Raw genomic sequence first — 16244 nt, 5'->3', positions numbered from 1 at the left:
AAAGTTTTTTTGAGAAATTACATTAACTATGTCTCATTCCTTATAGCTATATACAAGTGAAATTCAATCTTTATACGTACACTTCCTGTCATATTAATCCGACGAATAAAGAAGTGTAAAAATGATTTGTTTTCTGGATTTTTTTTTTCCTACGGTGTAAAAATAAAGAAGTTGACTAACTAATTCTTGAACCACCACTCTCTAAGTAGTTAGCTGCCTTGCTGAGCTGATCCAGATTAAGACTCCAATTTCTTGTTATTTCGAGGTACAAGAAGAGGTGCTCCAAGAGAGACTGAAAGTGGATCTGACTTTTAACATACGGAAGTTCCTAAAATTATGAATGAGTTCCGTCTGTATGTGATGTTCTGCTTGACCGGCTTGACTGTGATAGATGTACGTTATTCAATACTTCCTAAACATGAGATCAAAAAGACAAACTTTAAACATTTAACAAAGAAAGACAAATGAAAAACAATATCGTAAGTATTAGGTTTAGGTTGATCTAAACATGTGTGCAAAATTATACAAATCGATCGTATTTATATCTGATCGTCCTAGAGAAAATCACTCTTTTAGATCATTACGTCATTGCAAGATTTAGGTTGCCGTACTCACCTGTATTATCAATCCAGGGCGTTGTACTTGTTTTGGTAAGATTGCTCTTCCATCACCACTATTACTATGCATGACACATTTCATTCCATCTTCGGCAAGTGCACACAATCTATTGAGCTCAGGTAGCACGACCTTGCCAAGATCAGGTCTGTCTTTTCGCCTCATTTCTGCACACTGTAAACCTAGTGTGGCAAACTTTAAGGCTTCTTCTACAGGCCAGTCAGGAACAGCAGGGTCAAGAATCTGTGCGAAGTTCCCTGTCTCAATAGCTTTCGTAATGTGATGAGTCAATCCCATTGGTGGCTTGGCTGTAATTAGTTGTAAAAGCATGATACCAAGTGAGTAGACATCAGATTTTGTTACAAGCATGCCTGTTTGCTGGTACTCAGGATCAATATAACAGAATGTTCCGGCTGCTGATGTAATGCGATACTGAGTAACCGAATCAGCTACTGATGGAGGGACAAGTCTGGCCAAACCTACATCACTAATCTTGCTGACATAGTTATGGTCTAGGAAAATGTTTCCAGGTTTGAGATCACGGTGTACTAAGGGTTCTGGCTTATTTTGATGAAGAAACAAAAGCCCCGTGCAGATTTCAGCAGCAATTTTGAATCGTCGCTGCCAAGGAATAACTTGTCTGTTACATTGTCGGAAGAGACAGTCCTCTAAGCTACCATTAGCCATGTACTCAGTAGACGAGGCAACCATACTCAGGGCAGGCTCCAAGAAGGAGAACCATATTTGGATGTCGTATGCAGCTTAATATATCAACCTGCATAAAAAATATAAAGACCCCTTAAATTTATGTACCTTCAATGATATATCTGATCACTATAATTGTCTCATATCTAGAAGTGCATCAGGGTTAAGATGTTATCTTTAGGGCTCTAGTAAACCACTTGAAGGAGAATCACTTATAATTCTTGGTGTGATACATTACCAACATAAACAGATTTTTTTTGCATATTCTCTCCTAAAAAATAATTTTCTAATGCTTACAGTCTTAATTATCACAAGAAATTTTCGTTTATAGTTCAACCTTCTGATCATTAATGGGTCAAGATCAGATTTCAGCATATAATTTTACTTAGTTGTGGTCTCTGTGCTAAATATTCAATAAAATTGTTGCATGCTAAAGATATAGCGATGCAGAGTGATTATATACAAAATCACAAACCTCTTTCTGGAATTGCAACCTTTCCTTGAGCTGCATCAGGACGGAGTACTTTGATTGCCACTCGGGTATGGTCAATTTCGCCTACAAATACTGGCCCATAGCCTCCTTCCCCAATTTTGTGAGCTTGTGAAAACTTATTTGTTGCTGTTTCAAGCTCCTCAATTGTATATTTCCTGTACCTTAAATTATATCTCATTGCTTCTGATACGTTCCTCGCCTCTTCTGCTTGCTTCAGAGCTTGCATTTCTGCAATCCTCGCCTTTTTTGCTTCCTATTTGGCAACCCTTTGAGCTGCTTCTGCTTCCTTAATAGCTTCCCTACATTTTGCTCTCTCTTTCTCCGCTAGTTTGAGAGCCATTTCCTCAGCTAATAGGGCCTCTTCTAATTTATGTTCTTCTTCCAATTTCCACCGCTTAAGTTCCTTTGCCTGGGATCCATACATTAATACATTTTATGCTTCAGTTTGTGGTTGAAACCCAAGATCCTAGCTATTCTTTTAAAATGAACCGTGCATGCTGCCTTAATGCTTTTCCATACATATTTTTCATTTTATCTGTATCTAGGTAAAACCAAATTGTCTGTGTGGATTTACATGCTCCTATCAAGTAAGTTTAAGATGTCATGTGAAGACATATATGTACCAAAGTTTTTAATATTTTTTATCCAGTATACCAAAGCAAATCTTTTGCCTGAATAAGCTGCTGCATTGAATACCTTATTTTTCTCTGAAATTGCCTCTTTGCAGGGCAAACTGTACATGTCCATTGTGTGCTTGAGCTCTAACTGAAGCCTCCTCAGCTCAGCCTCCATTCCTTCCTATTGTTTTCACGCAGAAAAATCAAGTGGTTAGTACTCTCAACTGTGTCTTTATGTATGTGCCACCTTAATTTAAAATGCATGTCTCTATATTTACTCTGCAATAGTAAAGTAACTAGATGGGAATCTAAACTGGTTCTTGACTGTGCAAACTTCTGGTAACCATGAACTTATTATGACATGTTAAGAGTTTGACGGCTATGCCTCTAAGCTTGTAGGTTTGTGCCTGTTACAATTTTCATACAAGTCATATGCACAGAAAGTGTCTTACAATGTTCTGTGACAATGATGACCTTCCACTTTCCATTGAACTAAATGAAAATTCATTCTGTTGATGGGTCATGTCAATATACTCGGTTCCAGTGTAAGATGTCGTTCCGGAGCAAGATGTTGATATAGAGCTCCTGTCCAACTCTGAGCTAGTTGAATGGCTAGGGCTGGCCATTGCTGTCGTCATACTATCAGAAAAGGCAAGGGTCCGACCCAAGCTTTGCTTCTTACTGCTCATCGCCAATATAGTGGTTGACCTGTATGATTTTGTGTTGTTAATTGTGAATTTCCACCTCATAATTATAGTGTTACTCATAAATAGCTTGACTTATAGAAACCTAGAGTGAAATCAATTGAAACTTACTCGATTTTATCAGTGTCATTTGGTAAGCGACCCTGATGGTTCATTCATGATAGAAACTAGAGTTAGTAATGACAAGGACGATGCTGAAATCAAGACAAACCTCTAAGGTGATGCTGCTCATTTTCTTCAAATGGATATGGAAGCCCTTCTGGTTTTTGGGGTAGAGCACCAGTTGCAGATCGCACAGACGATATCTTTTCTCTGCCAATAACATATACAGTGCAGAATTCCGGTGCCCCCTTTAACACATTGCTCGGTACGTCTCTAGTTCTGAATCTGTTGAGAATTCACATTGATGGTGTGATCAGAACTGATGCATGTATATGTAATTGTTCTACTGCTAATTAGGATTTATGCCTTGGAAAGTGGAAAAATCAATTAATCACCGGAAAATGCCACTTTTAGTTGTTACACCAAGTACCAACACCTCGGTTGAATTTGCAGCGACAGAGTTGATAAGTGCCTTTGCTATATCATAATCTTCTAGTATGACTTCATTGCAGATTATCTGGTACAAACATCAGCTTATAAGGAGAAGGAATTTTGAGGAGAAACAATGTGATGTACATATTTATAGGAAGCATGACTCACTTTCTTTCTTATGCAAATGCCACGCATTGAAAGAAGCCACTCTTTGGCTTGAGCATCAGGTTGGTATTTGTACATTTTTGCAACCTCCTCAGTCACATCAGAGCTCGGAACCAGGCGCCCTGCTGAGAAACATTGGAAATGAAATCATGAGATCATGATCGTCAAAGGATACAAAAGAGTTAGAAATATGCATCGAGAAGGCAGATGTACATTGGTTGGGAGCTCCAGGTCCTGCTGCAGGTTGCTTAACATGAAGCAATGTGAGAGTTTGGCCTGGCTTAACGAGATGATTGACAACCCATTGGAAAGCATATTGATTTCCTTTGCTCTTGTTTACTGCCACTGCTACCGCATCTCCTCTCTTTTCTGATGCTAGCTTTCTTAGTCCCATTAATTTATCGGTATCTGATTACTGGAATCAACTACTGGTAATCAAGAAATCTGCAAAATGCATGCAGATTTCAAACCAGATTAAACCCACAATGATCTCACCCTCAAAACCAATTATGAAATCACCCTTTTGTATATGTTAGTCGAAGCCTGGCCAGATGATGGATCCAGATTTTGACCAAGGAGATTCTGTTAACAAAAGAAAATAATTGGTTACTTCGATTAAGAGGAGCAGATCAGAGTAAGGAGAAATTTGTTAACAAAAGAAGGCCATTACTTCTGTATGAGAGGAGAACAGAGTTGGTTACTTAAGTTAATACAGAGGTGTTGCCAATTAACATCTGTTTATATTTGATTATAGATCTGTTGAGAAATTTACATCGTTAGTCGAGCAGTTGTAAGTTGTACAGAAACTAAAAACAGATGGAATTTTAGTGCAACACATAATGGCATCATGGAAATATTAATGAAACAATATTTCTATTTTGGGATTTACTACATTCAGGATATGGGTTGAAGTGACCTGTGTTTATAATGAACTAATACATTTTGATACGATCGACATGGTGTTCTAAAACAGGAATTACATGATCTGAACCTATAGCTACAGGACCTCATGGAGTCCGATTCCACATCGTCTAATCTGGGGAGCTAACTTTGTAGCCATGGTTAATGCAATAATGCCTCACTGCTTTATGTGAATTGCAGTATAGTACTCTAACGTTTTGCTTTGTGGTTTGAGTTCTTTACTAATGTGTGCATGTATTGAGAGTACGAGACAGTTAGGGTCCTTGCGAATTTTAGCCACATTACCCATTTATGCCGGATATGTTATTAGTTACATTACTGTCAACGAGCATGGTTGGTTTGAACTGCTATATATATACTAAGGATGGAAGATTGAAACCTCCATATTGGGGTTTCTTGCTGATCAATAAAGTACAATCTAGTTTGATTTCTATTCTAAACAAGTTTTCCTCTTTTCTAAGCTTTTATAACTACTTACAATGAAAATTATATTAAGTACTAAACTACTAATAGCAACTACACTCAGTCGACTCCTGAATCATCCACACTGCTTATTCAGCTGACTTGTCGTGTTAATTAGAATTGGAGCTCCACGTTTCCGTTCTTAAAGGCTGAGGTGTTTCAAGTAATGAAAGGTACCGGTTACGAGTCTGAGAATCATCTTCCTTCTGTATAAGATGATGTGCTGGAACGGCTCCTTGAGCTATCATTTTCAGAATACGGTAGATTGAGATCACTGAGCACGTCCTAAAAAAAGGACCAAAACAACAGATTGGGTCAAGCATTTCAGTGATAGATTTAGAACAAGAATTGTGTGAAGATCGCATCAAGAGTTATATGAACTATAGGTTATTATGAAATTACAGAAGCCTACATGATCTTATGGTATGCATTTATGTTTAAAGTTCCTAAGATAATTTATCTATTGCAGATTTGCAGTGATAGATTTATGCCATATGTAACTTACTTGTTTTCTGGAACTGGGATCATGTCTTGATAAATGTTCTTCACCACCATCAGGCTTGACAGAAGTTCTGCTATCTTCGGCGAATTCTCTCAATCTGATAAGCTCAGGTAAAACAACCTTCCCGAGATCTGGTCTATCTTTCCTTCTCATTTTAGCACACTGTAATGCTAGCTTGGCAAACTCTAAGGCTTCCCCAACTGGCCAGTCAGGAACAGCAGGGTCAAGAATTTCAGTGAAAGTACCTTCCTCAATAGCTTTCTCAACATGATATGTCAAACCCATTGGTGACTTGGCAGTGATTAGTTGTATAAGCAAAACCCCGAGTGAGTAGACATCTGATTTTATTCCCAGCATACCAGTTTGCTGATACTCTGGATCAATATAACAGAATGTTCCGGCTGCTGATGTCATGCGATACTGAGTAACCGAATCAATTACTGCTGGAGGGACAAGTCTGGCCAAACCGACATCACTAATCTTGCTCACATAGTTATGGTCTAGCAAAATGTTAGCGGGTTTGAGGTCACGGTGTACTAGGGGCTCTGGCTTGGTTTGATGAAGAAACAATAGCCCAGTGCAAATTTCAGCAGCTATTCTGAACCTTAATTGCCAAGGAATAACAGGGGTGTTACCACGCTGGAAGAGACGATCTTCTAAGCTCCCATTAGCCATGTACTCATAAACCAGGCAACCATACTCTGGACAAGCTCCAAGAAGGAGAACCATGTTCGGATGTCGCATGCAGCTCAGTACTTTAACCTGCATAAAGGTGGTATCAGATATATGTAAAGATCATTTAGATCTAAAATACTGCATAATTAAGTGATAGAGAGATTGACCTATATAAATATTAAAACTATGAAATATCAGTGACCCTTACATTTGTATTGAGGTATTTTGACAGGAGTGAGTGACATGATTGGTATTGTTTTTAAGTGAACTATGAATCACTACAACTGGATTGATGTCATTGTGTGATGTATCAACTTAGACGAGTGAACATCTTCTCCTTTTATCTTTAATTCCATAAACAGTTCAATAATTTTCTCTTCACTGTCACCAAAAAAAAAAAAAAACTAGAACCAGGTGCCTTATTTTCTAACAATAGTATCCACAGTTCCACACTATAATTACAGTGTGTGAATGGAGATTCAAAATAATACTCAAGTAGAAGCTCGTTAGTGGTAGTTCTTTTCACTAATTATTTTAGTTATATGCTGAATATCTGAAGACAGTGCTGATTACGAAGATAGTAGTTGAAATTTATAATTTTCAAAGAACAAACCTCTTGCTGGAACTGTGTCTCTCCTTGAGCTGCATCTGGTCGTAGAATTTTTATCGCTACTGGTGTGTGGTCCAGTTCCCCCTTGTAAACTGGACCATAACCTCCTTCCCCAATCTTGCAAGATTTTGAAAAATTTTCTGTTGCTAATTCAATTTCCTGAAGTGTGTATCTTCTATAGCTGATATCATAGACCCTACCTTCTGATACCTTCTTTCTCTCTTCAGCTTCTTTAACGGCTTTCAATTCTGCATTTCTCCTTTTTTGTGATTCCAATTCAGCAATTCTTTGAGCTGCTTCTGCTGCTTCAATGGCTGCCTTACTTTTCGCTTTTTCTCTCTGTACTAGTGCCAACGCAACTTCCTCAGCTACTTGTGCCTCTTCTAATCTCTTTTTCTCTTCCAATTTCCATCGGTTGAGTTCCATGTCCTGGCATTTATATACAATGATAAGGTATACTTAAGTAGTTTTTTCATAAGAGCTTTCATCTGCTTGACAGAACCTTACAACGAAGCATATATATAAAAGATGTCCCTTTTGTGTGTTTGTGAACTGTGAAGTATGCAATTAATATATTACAGGACAGCCAACTATATGATATGATTCTCAAGCCTATTTTAGACGTTTGGGTTGTGCATATGGTACAAACTTATGGTGAGAACCAACCATTTAACTAGTGTTTGATTATGTGTCAAATATTTCATCTTCAAATAATTCATAGTTCAGTTTTTTTCCAAAACTGAGATCTTGAGAGATATCAAAACTTGAAGTAGTTCAATGCTTAAATTAGATTTATATCATTACCTTCTGTTTTGCTGTGTGAACCTCCTTGCAGGCTGTATTGTACATGTCCATTGTTTGTTTGAGCTCTAGCCTGAGCATCCTCATTTGAGCTTCCATTTTTTCATCCTATTATTTCATAGAAAAGCAAGTTTAAATAAATGTTCGTCTATTCACCATAGCATGGAAAACCACGCAACATTAGTACTCATTTGAGATATCATGACACAAATTTATTGTATATGGAACATCTTAACTGGTCCAGGACTCGAAGACTTTCTGATATTCTAAATACTTTAATATGCTTTGTAACTGTCTTACCACATTCTGTGAATGACTGAACTGTCTGATTTCAGTTGGGGCTGAGGTAGATTCATTTTGTGCTGAGTAAGATGTCGATGTGGAGCTTCTGTTGTCCCACTCTGAGGTGTTTGAATATCTAGGGGGAATTTCTGATTCCAAACCATCATATAAAGAAGGAAACATGTTATCCATGTTTGGCTTGTCACTACAGACGTAGGAAATATCAGTTTCTGGTGAGAGCTGATATGATTTGTTCATTGCTGCTTTTCCTCTTGTAAATGGTGACCTACATTTTTATAAGGATATTACTCCAAGATGGTACATAGGCATATTGAACTGTATGATTTCCTAAATCACAGCCTGCGTTCATATCTATATGTCTGAATGCGTTATATATAACTCACTTAATTTCAAAATCATCGAGCTTGCTAGGGTGGTGATAACGCATCCTCTCTGATTCTGTATAATTTAGAGAAACTTGAGTGAGCAGGTAATGAAAAAATAAAGTCCTGAGAGAGGTAGTAAATCAATATATATGCCTGGTGATAGAGACAAACCTCTAGTTTGGCGGTGGCTCATCATTTGCTTATCATTTAATCCAGAAACTTTGCCAGGTTGTTGCTGTATTTGATTACTTGGGGGAGCTTTTAGTCGGGGTGTACAGGTAGCTGTTCGGACATGTGAGAGCTTTCCTTTGCCAACAACATACACACTGCAAAAATCCGGTGCCCCTTTCAACACAGTGCTTGGAACATCTGTGGTTCTGAATCTTCTGTGGAATGAAACTTTGAATAGTTTAGAATGCATGTTGTTGTGTCATAAATAGATCGGAATATTGGAAGAATTATGCTCAAATCTATTACACTGATTGGAAGATTAATATGCTGGCCATCTTATTATTATGTTTAGTGTTGATCTAGCTTTTACATTGTGACCGTAGTAATTTTCCTTATGCTGATGAATGGTATACATAGTTACTGGGCATACAAACAGAAAGATCGATAACATAAAGTAAAAGTTTACTTGAAAAGACCGGATCTTGATGGTGAACCAAGTACCAAAATCTCAATTGAATTTGCCACAACATATTTGATCAATGCTTTTGGTGCATCTGTATCCTCAATTGTGACTTCATTGCATATGATCTGCCACAAAAATCAAATCATAAAGAGAAGAAATGAAGAACAAGAACTTGGTCTTTCCAATTTTGTAGCACAAAGTGACAATCTGGAGTTTGAATGGCATGTGCCTATGACAATGAAGAAGCATGACTCACATTCTTTTTCGAACAGAAACCACGGTATGGAAGAAATAACTCTTCAGAATGAGAGTCGTTTGTCACGTCAGAGATCAAAACCGTGCCGCCAGCTGCAGGCAAGGCTGAAAAAAATAAACATGAACAGCATCATGATCAACATCATCATCGTCATCATCATCATCATACAATGCCAATATTTTTTTCTTTGGAAATGCTACAAATCATATATATATAAATGACAATTAAGGAAACCAAAATAAACTTACTGTGGTTGGGAGCAGAATTTGGTGTGCGTGTAACATGGAGCAATGTAAGAGCTTGGCCCCGGGTAAGAAATTGATCAATAACCCATTTGATAGCATATTGACTTCCTTTGTCCTTGTCGATTGCCAGTGCCACTCTCTTTTCTGATGTTGATTGGCCTCTAATTCCCATTCTGTTTATTTCTCTATGTAATCAATCCTAGCTATGAACTCATGTAATTCTAATGTCTGGGAATTCAGAACCCCAATATGAACTAAGAACCTAAATATGCATGGTACCTCTAGCTTATACTATCCTTGGAAAACTACCTCTTTTGAGCCACAGTTTGTTTTTGTTTGACCCCAACGACAACTCATTCAGAAGCAAAAGTGTCTAGAAACCAAGAGACTCCGTTATTTTCATAATTAAAATTAAAATAAAGAGAGACTACGTTGACATGAGAGATGTCAGTGAAAATACATTTTTTGTTTTTTGAAAGGGAGCAATTTTTATTTTAAATATACTGATTATGGAATAAGTCTGTTATATGGTTTAGAAATTATTGAATTGTGACTCCAATTGTTGTTACATTGAAAAGTTTGAGACTAATTAGAATAATAAGAAGTTGATGACATAATTTATGAGCGATATGAGTAAAAATTTATGTGACAACTTAATTTACGAGAGATGATGATGAGATTTATATGACCGTTTGATGATCTATATCAAACCGTCACTTATAGATCAACGGTTTTTATTTGTTACATTTGTTGGTCAGACTTTAACACTCACTAGCTAGGTAATTTCTAACATTCACTCCAAAATTATGACTAACATAAAAGGGCCTAAAACACATATCCTCCACAATAGGGGGGGCCTCTTAGATAATTTCAAACAACAGAAAAAGGGAGCCTTCCGCGTTATTCTATAATAACTGACAAAAAGAAGCCGTTGGGAAAAAACTTGAAATCCTTCCCCACTCTCACTACACCTCACGCGCTCACCACATCCCAGACCAAATGCGTCGATCACACCATAACGGTCCTCGCACTCTCTCTCTCTCTCTCTCTCTCTAAAACCCTAGTCACCACTATGATATCAAACTCATCAATTTCGCTATCGGACTCTGATCTATTCCAAGGCGTCGTGATTTGATCTGAGAATCATTATTACTGAGCCGGAATTTGAGAGGTTAACAAGTACCTGGTGGCCGTAATCCGCACTAGTATGAAGCTTTTGAAGCTGCCAGAGCGGCGGCGTTTTGCTCCACTGGCGCAAAACGACGTCGTCGACGAGAACGACGGTGTACGGAGGAGGAGCATGAGTCACTCGTATAAGAAACTAGCTCCGCCGCCGCTGCTCACGCTCTCCGTTCTGAAGCTCGACGGCTCTGTTTTCGGTATATTTCCTACTTCCGTTTTGGCTTTCTTATATATAAGTGTGTGGAAACTGGAAATTGCCTTTTGGATTAGAGATAGTGGAATTTGGAAAAGTGCTTTTGAAAAAAGCTATTACTGTGCTTGTTTCAAACAGAAATTGACTTTTAGCTTTTTGTTATCTTGTGAGTTTTGTTGAAATTAGTTGATGAGATTTGAATTCTAACAGAAATTCAGGTTGGGAGAACTGCGACTGTAGCAGAGCTCAAACAAGCGGTAGAGTTGGTGTTTACTTCTTGTAAAAGCAACATTCCATGGTAAATCTCTCGGTGTTTATGTAATCGATAAGGCTTTTACTAATTTCGGTAGCTTTGATTGGTGTAATGGTGTTTAACATTGTTTCTAACATGTAAGAGATACTTGATTTTGTGGTATCAGGTCACTAGTTTGGGGGCATTTCTGCTTGTGCCATGTAGATAAGAAGCTAACTAATGATAGAGCGAATATTCGGAATTTTGGGATCAAGGATGGTGATCAAGTATGTGTATATTCAGGATAATGTCATTTTTTCAGTTGTTGCACTTTTGGATCACAACGCAGATGCCCACGTTGTGTTTGCATATTCAAAGATAGCTATGGTTGGATGACTTTTACATTGCTTATGCAAATCTATGGTACCTAATGTTACATTTGGACATCATCGTTCAAATTACCTGACTCTTCCAAATCCTTATATTATGCTTTACAATTGCTTCGTGGCAGAATTTTCGTTTTGACAATTGCTTCCTAAAGTCTCTTGTGTGAAACCTATGTTTGAACCACTAACTCTGACTTAGATGATAGAATTTAGTAGGAACCAAAATATGTTTGTATTCCATTGGTAGAACTCTAAGGCACAGTAGATATGCTTTTACCCCTATACGCCCATTTTGCTAGTAGCTATAGTAAAATGACATAGTGAAATACATACTTGATACTTTGGCTTCTAGATGAATTCTAATATCGTAGCTCATTTTCGTGCAGGAAAGTATCAGTGAGTGTAGCAATATCATGTGATAGCATACCAGCATTTACGTGTGCCAACTGGTTTATGCCATCTATTTGTGCTCTGATGTGAATGGAGTGAACAATGCAATATCATCATATGTGTTTAAATAGTCCAAATTAGTTAGCTTCTCATTGTCCCTATCCCATCATGCAATATATAACTTTTAGCCAATCAATACTTCTGTTTATGTTTTGTGTTAAGCTATTGCCGGCAACTTCTTATTGTTTGCTTTCTGGTATATGCAGATTGAATTCAGTAGGCATATGTCCATCAGCAACATGCCTCTCGAAAAAGGGTCTCAGCATGAGAGTGTGCCTTACAGACGGCATTTAGTGTAAGAATTGTGTCCAGCTTTTTGTTTGTGCATGATTTACCAGGTTAAGACCAGAATGAATTTAAGATATCTATCTGTGCGCAACTCTTTGCATAGACAAGCATCAGGATATAAAGTACTTGTAGGAACATTTGCCAGATTTTAAGTGACTTTCTAAAGTAAGAATGAGAATCTCCGGAAAAGGGAAAATAGCTAAGTGATTTGGGGATCTTTGTTAATTATATTCCATCTTCTTCCAAAGCACTATTGTTAGAATATATGAATGTAACTGAGTAATAACAACACCTGCTGGTTTGAAGGTTGTCATATGGATCAAATGGTCATGAGGAAAAAGTTCAGAAAGGTCCTGAGGATTTTGACAATAATTTCAGTCAGGAGGATGACTCTGGGGATCATCCCAAAAGAGATGTGGAGAAAATAGAGAAGGGTTCAGAGAATTTTGACAAAAAAGTCAGTCAGGGTGACGACTTTGAGGATCATCCCAGTAGAGATGTGGAGGAAGGTCCTGTGCCTGAAAGCAAGTCGCCTCGTTTCTGGAAAGGGTGGCTCTCATACTCCAAGGTTGTTGGAGGTTTTAAGAAAGGTATCGAAAGGCAGGAATTGTTGATTGAGATGCCTGAGTTCCTCAGGAAACGGATCTAGGACTTAGCCACAGGCCCACAGCAGGAGAATCCATTTAACCATTTTGATTAAGGTATGACATGTTTGAGCTAGCGCTCCTTGGAATATATGTTATGAAGTTATTCTGGTCTATGCTCCCTTGGTACTACCTATTTTCTGCATCTAGGCAGTGAAGAACAATGAGCCGCGACCCCTTGTACAAAATGATGCTCGGTAGATGTAACTAAATCTAATTCTAATATTTTCCTTGATAGGATCTGAAATGGTGCAAACAAGAACTTTTTTTGTTTGTCTTACATGAAACAGAAATTTGGGTCAACTGAGCCCATGGATATAGCAGTTTTGAGAGAAAATTGCTAAAAGCGTTAATGACAAAAGCAAGAATAATGAGGCTGCATGTGGAACTACTAACATGAAATTGGCATTGTTTCCATAACTCTAACAGAGGATATAATACCAATTTTGATGATCTCAAGCTCCATAGCTGAGACCTAAGTTCCTCAGGTCCCATTTTATTAACCCAAGTAGCGAAGAATAATATATTAAGATCAATAAATTCATTAATTGTGAGTTTTATTAGATGGTTACCAAATTATTTGAAGTAAACTGTAAGCAACTGAACTCCTGACTAAGTAAACTTCGCCTGAACTCCTAAATTGCTAGCTATCTTCATTTTTTCATTTTTTTTGAAGAAATTTATACTTTAAAAGAAGCTAGATGTTGCACCAGAAAAGAAAAAAAAGGACAGAACTAAATGATTGAAATCTTAAATATGTTTCTAGCCAACCAAGGATCATCACCATACCATTGCAAACATCTTCATATTCAGCAGCCACTGCTGAAGGTCATTGTTCTCTATCAGTCATCAGACTCGTCCACATCATCAATGAAAATCTCTTTGGTTGATGACACAGAACTGCTTGCTGTATTAGAAGATTCTAACATGATATCGAGAAGATAAGGAAGATCCAAAAACTGCAGCAAAGATTCCGTTTCAGGATTCCTAGTGCATCCAGGGAAGGCACCCCTTGAGCCTCCTGATCTGTTAGAGGGATTATAAGATGGAGTTGTCCTGCAGAACTCGAAGGGTCTGGTTCCTCTTGATTGTAGCTTACTCCTACCCCATTTTCGGCAAGCTTCCTAGTCGAGATACACATTATCGAAATTCACACTTTTGACAGTGAGAGGGAAAGCGGAGTTAAACCATCTATTATTCCGAGCCATTCCTCATCATACTGAATCTCACAAGGGCCAGGCAATGATCTAAATATCACTTACTGACATCGTATCAGTTTCAGAGAAGCAGGGATATATCGGGAAATCAGAAATATATCGAGATATATTGGATTTATCAGATTTTCTAATTTTCAATTAACTTTAATATATTTATGAGTTTTACTACAAACATGTACCAAATAAAAAATACACAAATATTTTTAAATAATAAAAAGAAGTGTCTAAATAAGAATTGAGCCATTGAGGTAGATTGGTAGTTATTTGTCTTTACATATAAAGTTAGAGGTTTCGCGTGATGATTAAGGTTTCAGCGTTTAAATATGAATATGAAGTTTTTGTATTCTAAAAAAATGAACTTTTTCACTCATTTGAGACGAAACTCATCTCAATTTTAAGTTTAGACATTTTTTCTTTTCTCACAAAAGTAAAACGGTAACATTTTTTTTGAAATAAAAAAAAAAGATATGATATATCAGATCAAAATCGGGTTTACCTGATATATCAGATTTTGACCATGAAATTAGCGTTAATTGATAGCTTAAAAGGATATGGAGGATATTGTATTGTTTTCTTAATTTTACCGATATATCGGGAATATATTAAAGATATATCGAGATATTTAGAAAAGAGGGATCAGGACCTGATTCAACATCAATAATCCGTAGAAAATCGTTTCCTGCTAAACACTTATCAAGAGCAAGAAACTTCATTAACGGACCACCTTCGCCGTGTTGAACACAAGCTGCAAATTTGCAGTGCAGATAAGCTGAAAACCTATAGGGTGGTTTCAGTTTCTGTAACAAGGAAGCAACAGCGTTACTTCCCAGCCTTTTCTCCTCAACATCGGTCTTCAAACCTGGTTTCTCTTTGCAAAGTTGCTCCGAGTCTCCACAATCAGTGATGCCTAAAGGCCAATCGTGTGAAAAACAAAAAATATCAATGGCTTCCTCTACTTGCATGAGTTTGTGTACTTCATAATCACGAACATGATGTACTGACCAGATGGTACTTCCATTATAAGGAGGCCTCTCATAGTGGCCTAATCTATAGTGTCTCGAATTATATATAACAGAGAGGCCCCCGACGCGAAAGTTGTTGAGAATATACATCTCATATTGGGAATTTGGACCTAGCATGTGACTTTATAAGGGTTTGGCTCACTCAATCCATTGTCAATTGGTTTAGTATGTGAACCTCAAATTACTTTATTATGGTATTAGAACAGGTTAACCACGTCCATCTGTGAAGCCCAAATGGCCGCACGCACTCTACATTACCCAAAATATTGTCCACGTGTATGGTTTGAAAATTCGCCACACATGCGACATTGAGAATATACATCCACACGCACTCCACGTTACCCAAAATATTGTCCACGTGTATGGTTTGAAAATTCACCACACGTGCGACATTGGGAATATACATCCACGCACACTCCACGTTACTCAAAATGTTGTTCACATGTATGGTTTGAAAATTCGCTACACGTGTGACATTAGGAATATACATCCATGTGCACATTACGTTACCCAAAATATTGTCTACGTGTATAGATTGAAAATTCGCCACACGTGCGAGGGCGTGTTCACACATTGAGAATTTTGACCTAGCTTATGAGTTTATGAGAGTTTGGATCACTTCATCTATTTCAATTCAATTGGTTTTAGATATGAACCCAGATCACTTTATTAAAGATTTCTGAATTTGACGACCCCAACAAACCCTAAAAGTATATGTTAGAAGCCGCCCAACCTCCGTAGTAGAGTACCAATAGATAATTGTAAGCTTCATGATTGCCGCCGATGAATATGGTGGGATAGGGAGCCTTGGCCTCGTCGGAATAATACTTCCAAAAGAAGTTCATCTTCTGGTGTTTTTGAGGCGTGTTTAAACTCTTGAGATCATCTTCATTCCTGACGGCCTGAGAGTCACTGCAGCAAAGGAGGAGGTTGATTCGATATTGTGATGACTTTCTATGTTTTGAGGATGCTGTAGACCTTGTCGAGCTCACCATGCATACAACCTTCTACTGCAATTTTCAT

General features: G+C 37.7%; 3 protein-coding genes and 2 pseudogenes across 3 annotated transcripts; 1 reads left to right on the top strand and 4 right to left on the bottom strand.

Moving 5' to 3' along the window:
• Positions 1–334: 334 nt before the first annotated feature.
• Positions 335–5043, bottom strand: LOC126797088 (U-box domain-containing protein 52-like; annotated as a pseudogene).
• Positions 5044–5353: 310 nt separating this feature from the next.
• Positions 5354–8366, bottom strand: LOC126801251 (U-box domain-containing protein 34-like). The gene is made up of 5 exons (XM_050528745.1): positions 8105–8366; positions 7808–7912; positions 7007–7432; positions 5722–6480; positions 5354–5501 (listed from the first exon to the last, which is right to left on the bottom strand). The coding sequence occupies exons 1-5, from the start codon at positions 8342–8344 to the stop codon at positions 5412–5414; spliced, it is 1620 nt and encodes a 539-aa protein (XP_050384702.1). The 5' UTR covers positions 8345–8366; the 3' UTR covers positions 5354–5411.
• Positions 8367–8465: 99 nt separating this feature from the next.
• Positions 8466–9779, bottom strand: LOC126797087 (U-box domain-containing protein 35-like). Its single transcript, XM_050523769.1, has 5 exons — positions 9611–9779; positions 9363–9466; positions 9110–9231; positions 8644–8858; positions 8466–8545 (listed from the first exon to the last, which is right to left on the bottom strand). The coding sequence occupies exons 1-5, from the start codon at positions 9777–9779 to the stop codon at positions 8487–8489; spliced, it is 669 nt and encodes a 222-aa protein (XP_050379726.1). The 3' UTR covers positions 8466–8486.
• A 928-nt stretch (positions 9780–10707) lies between these two features.
• Positions 10708–12987, top strand: LOC126797086 (uncharacterized). Its single transcript, XM_050523768.1, has 5 exons — positions 10708–10986; positions 11193–11280; positions 11402–11501; positions 12257–12345; positions 12645–12987. Exons 1-5 carry the CDS (start codon positions 10815–10817, stop codon positions 12985–12987), a joined length of 792 nt encoding a protein of 263 aa, XP_050379725.1. The 5' UTR covers positions 10708–10814.
• Positions 12988–13824: 837 nt separating this feature from the next.
• On the bottom strand, positions 13825–16244 carry LOC126797085 (lariat debranching enzyme-like; annotated as a pseudogene).

Source organism: Argentina anserina, chromosome 6, assembly GCF_933775445.1.
Source record: "Argentina anserina chromosome 6, drPotAnse1.1, whole genome shotgun sequence".
NCBI classification, from domain to species: Eukaryota; Viridiplantae; Streptophyta; class Magnoliopsida; order Rosales; family Rosaceae; genus Argentina; species Argentina anserina.
Note: the sequence above shows the minus strand (reverse complement) of the source record. Positions and strands in the feature narration are given on the sequence as shown.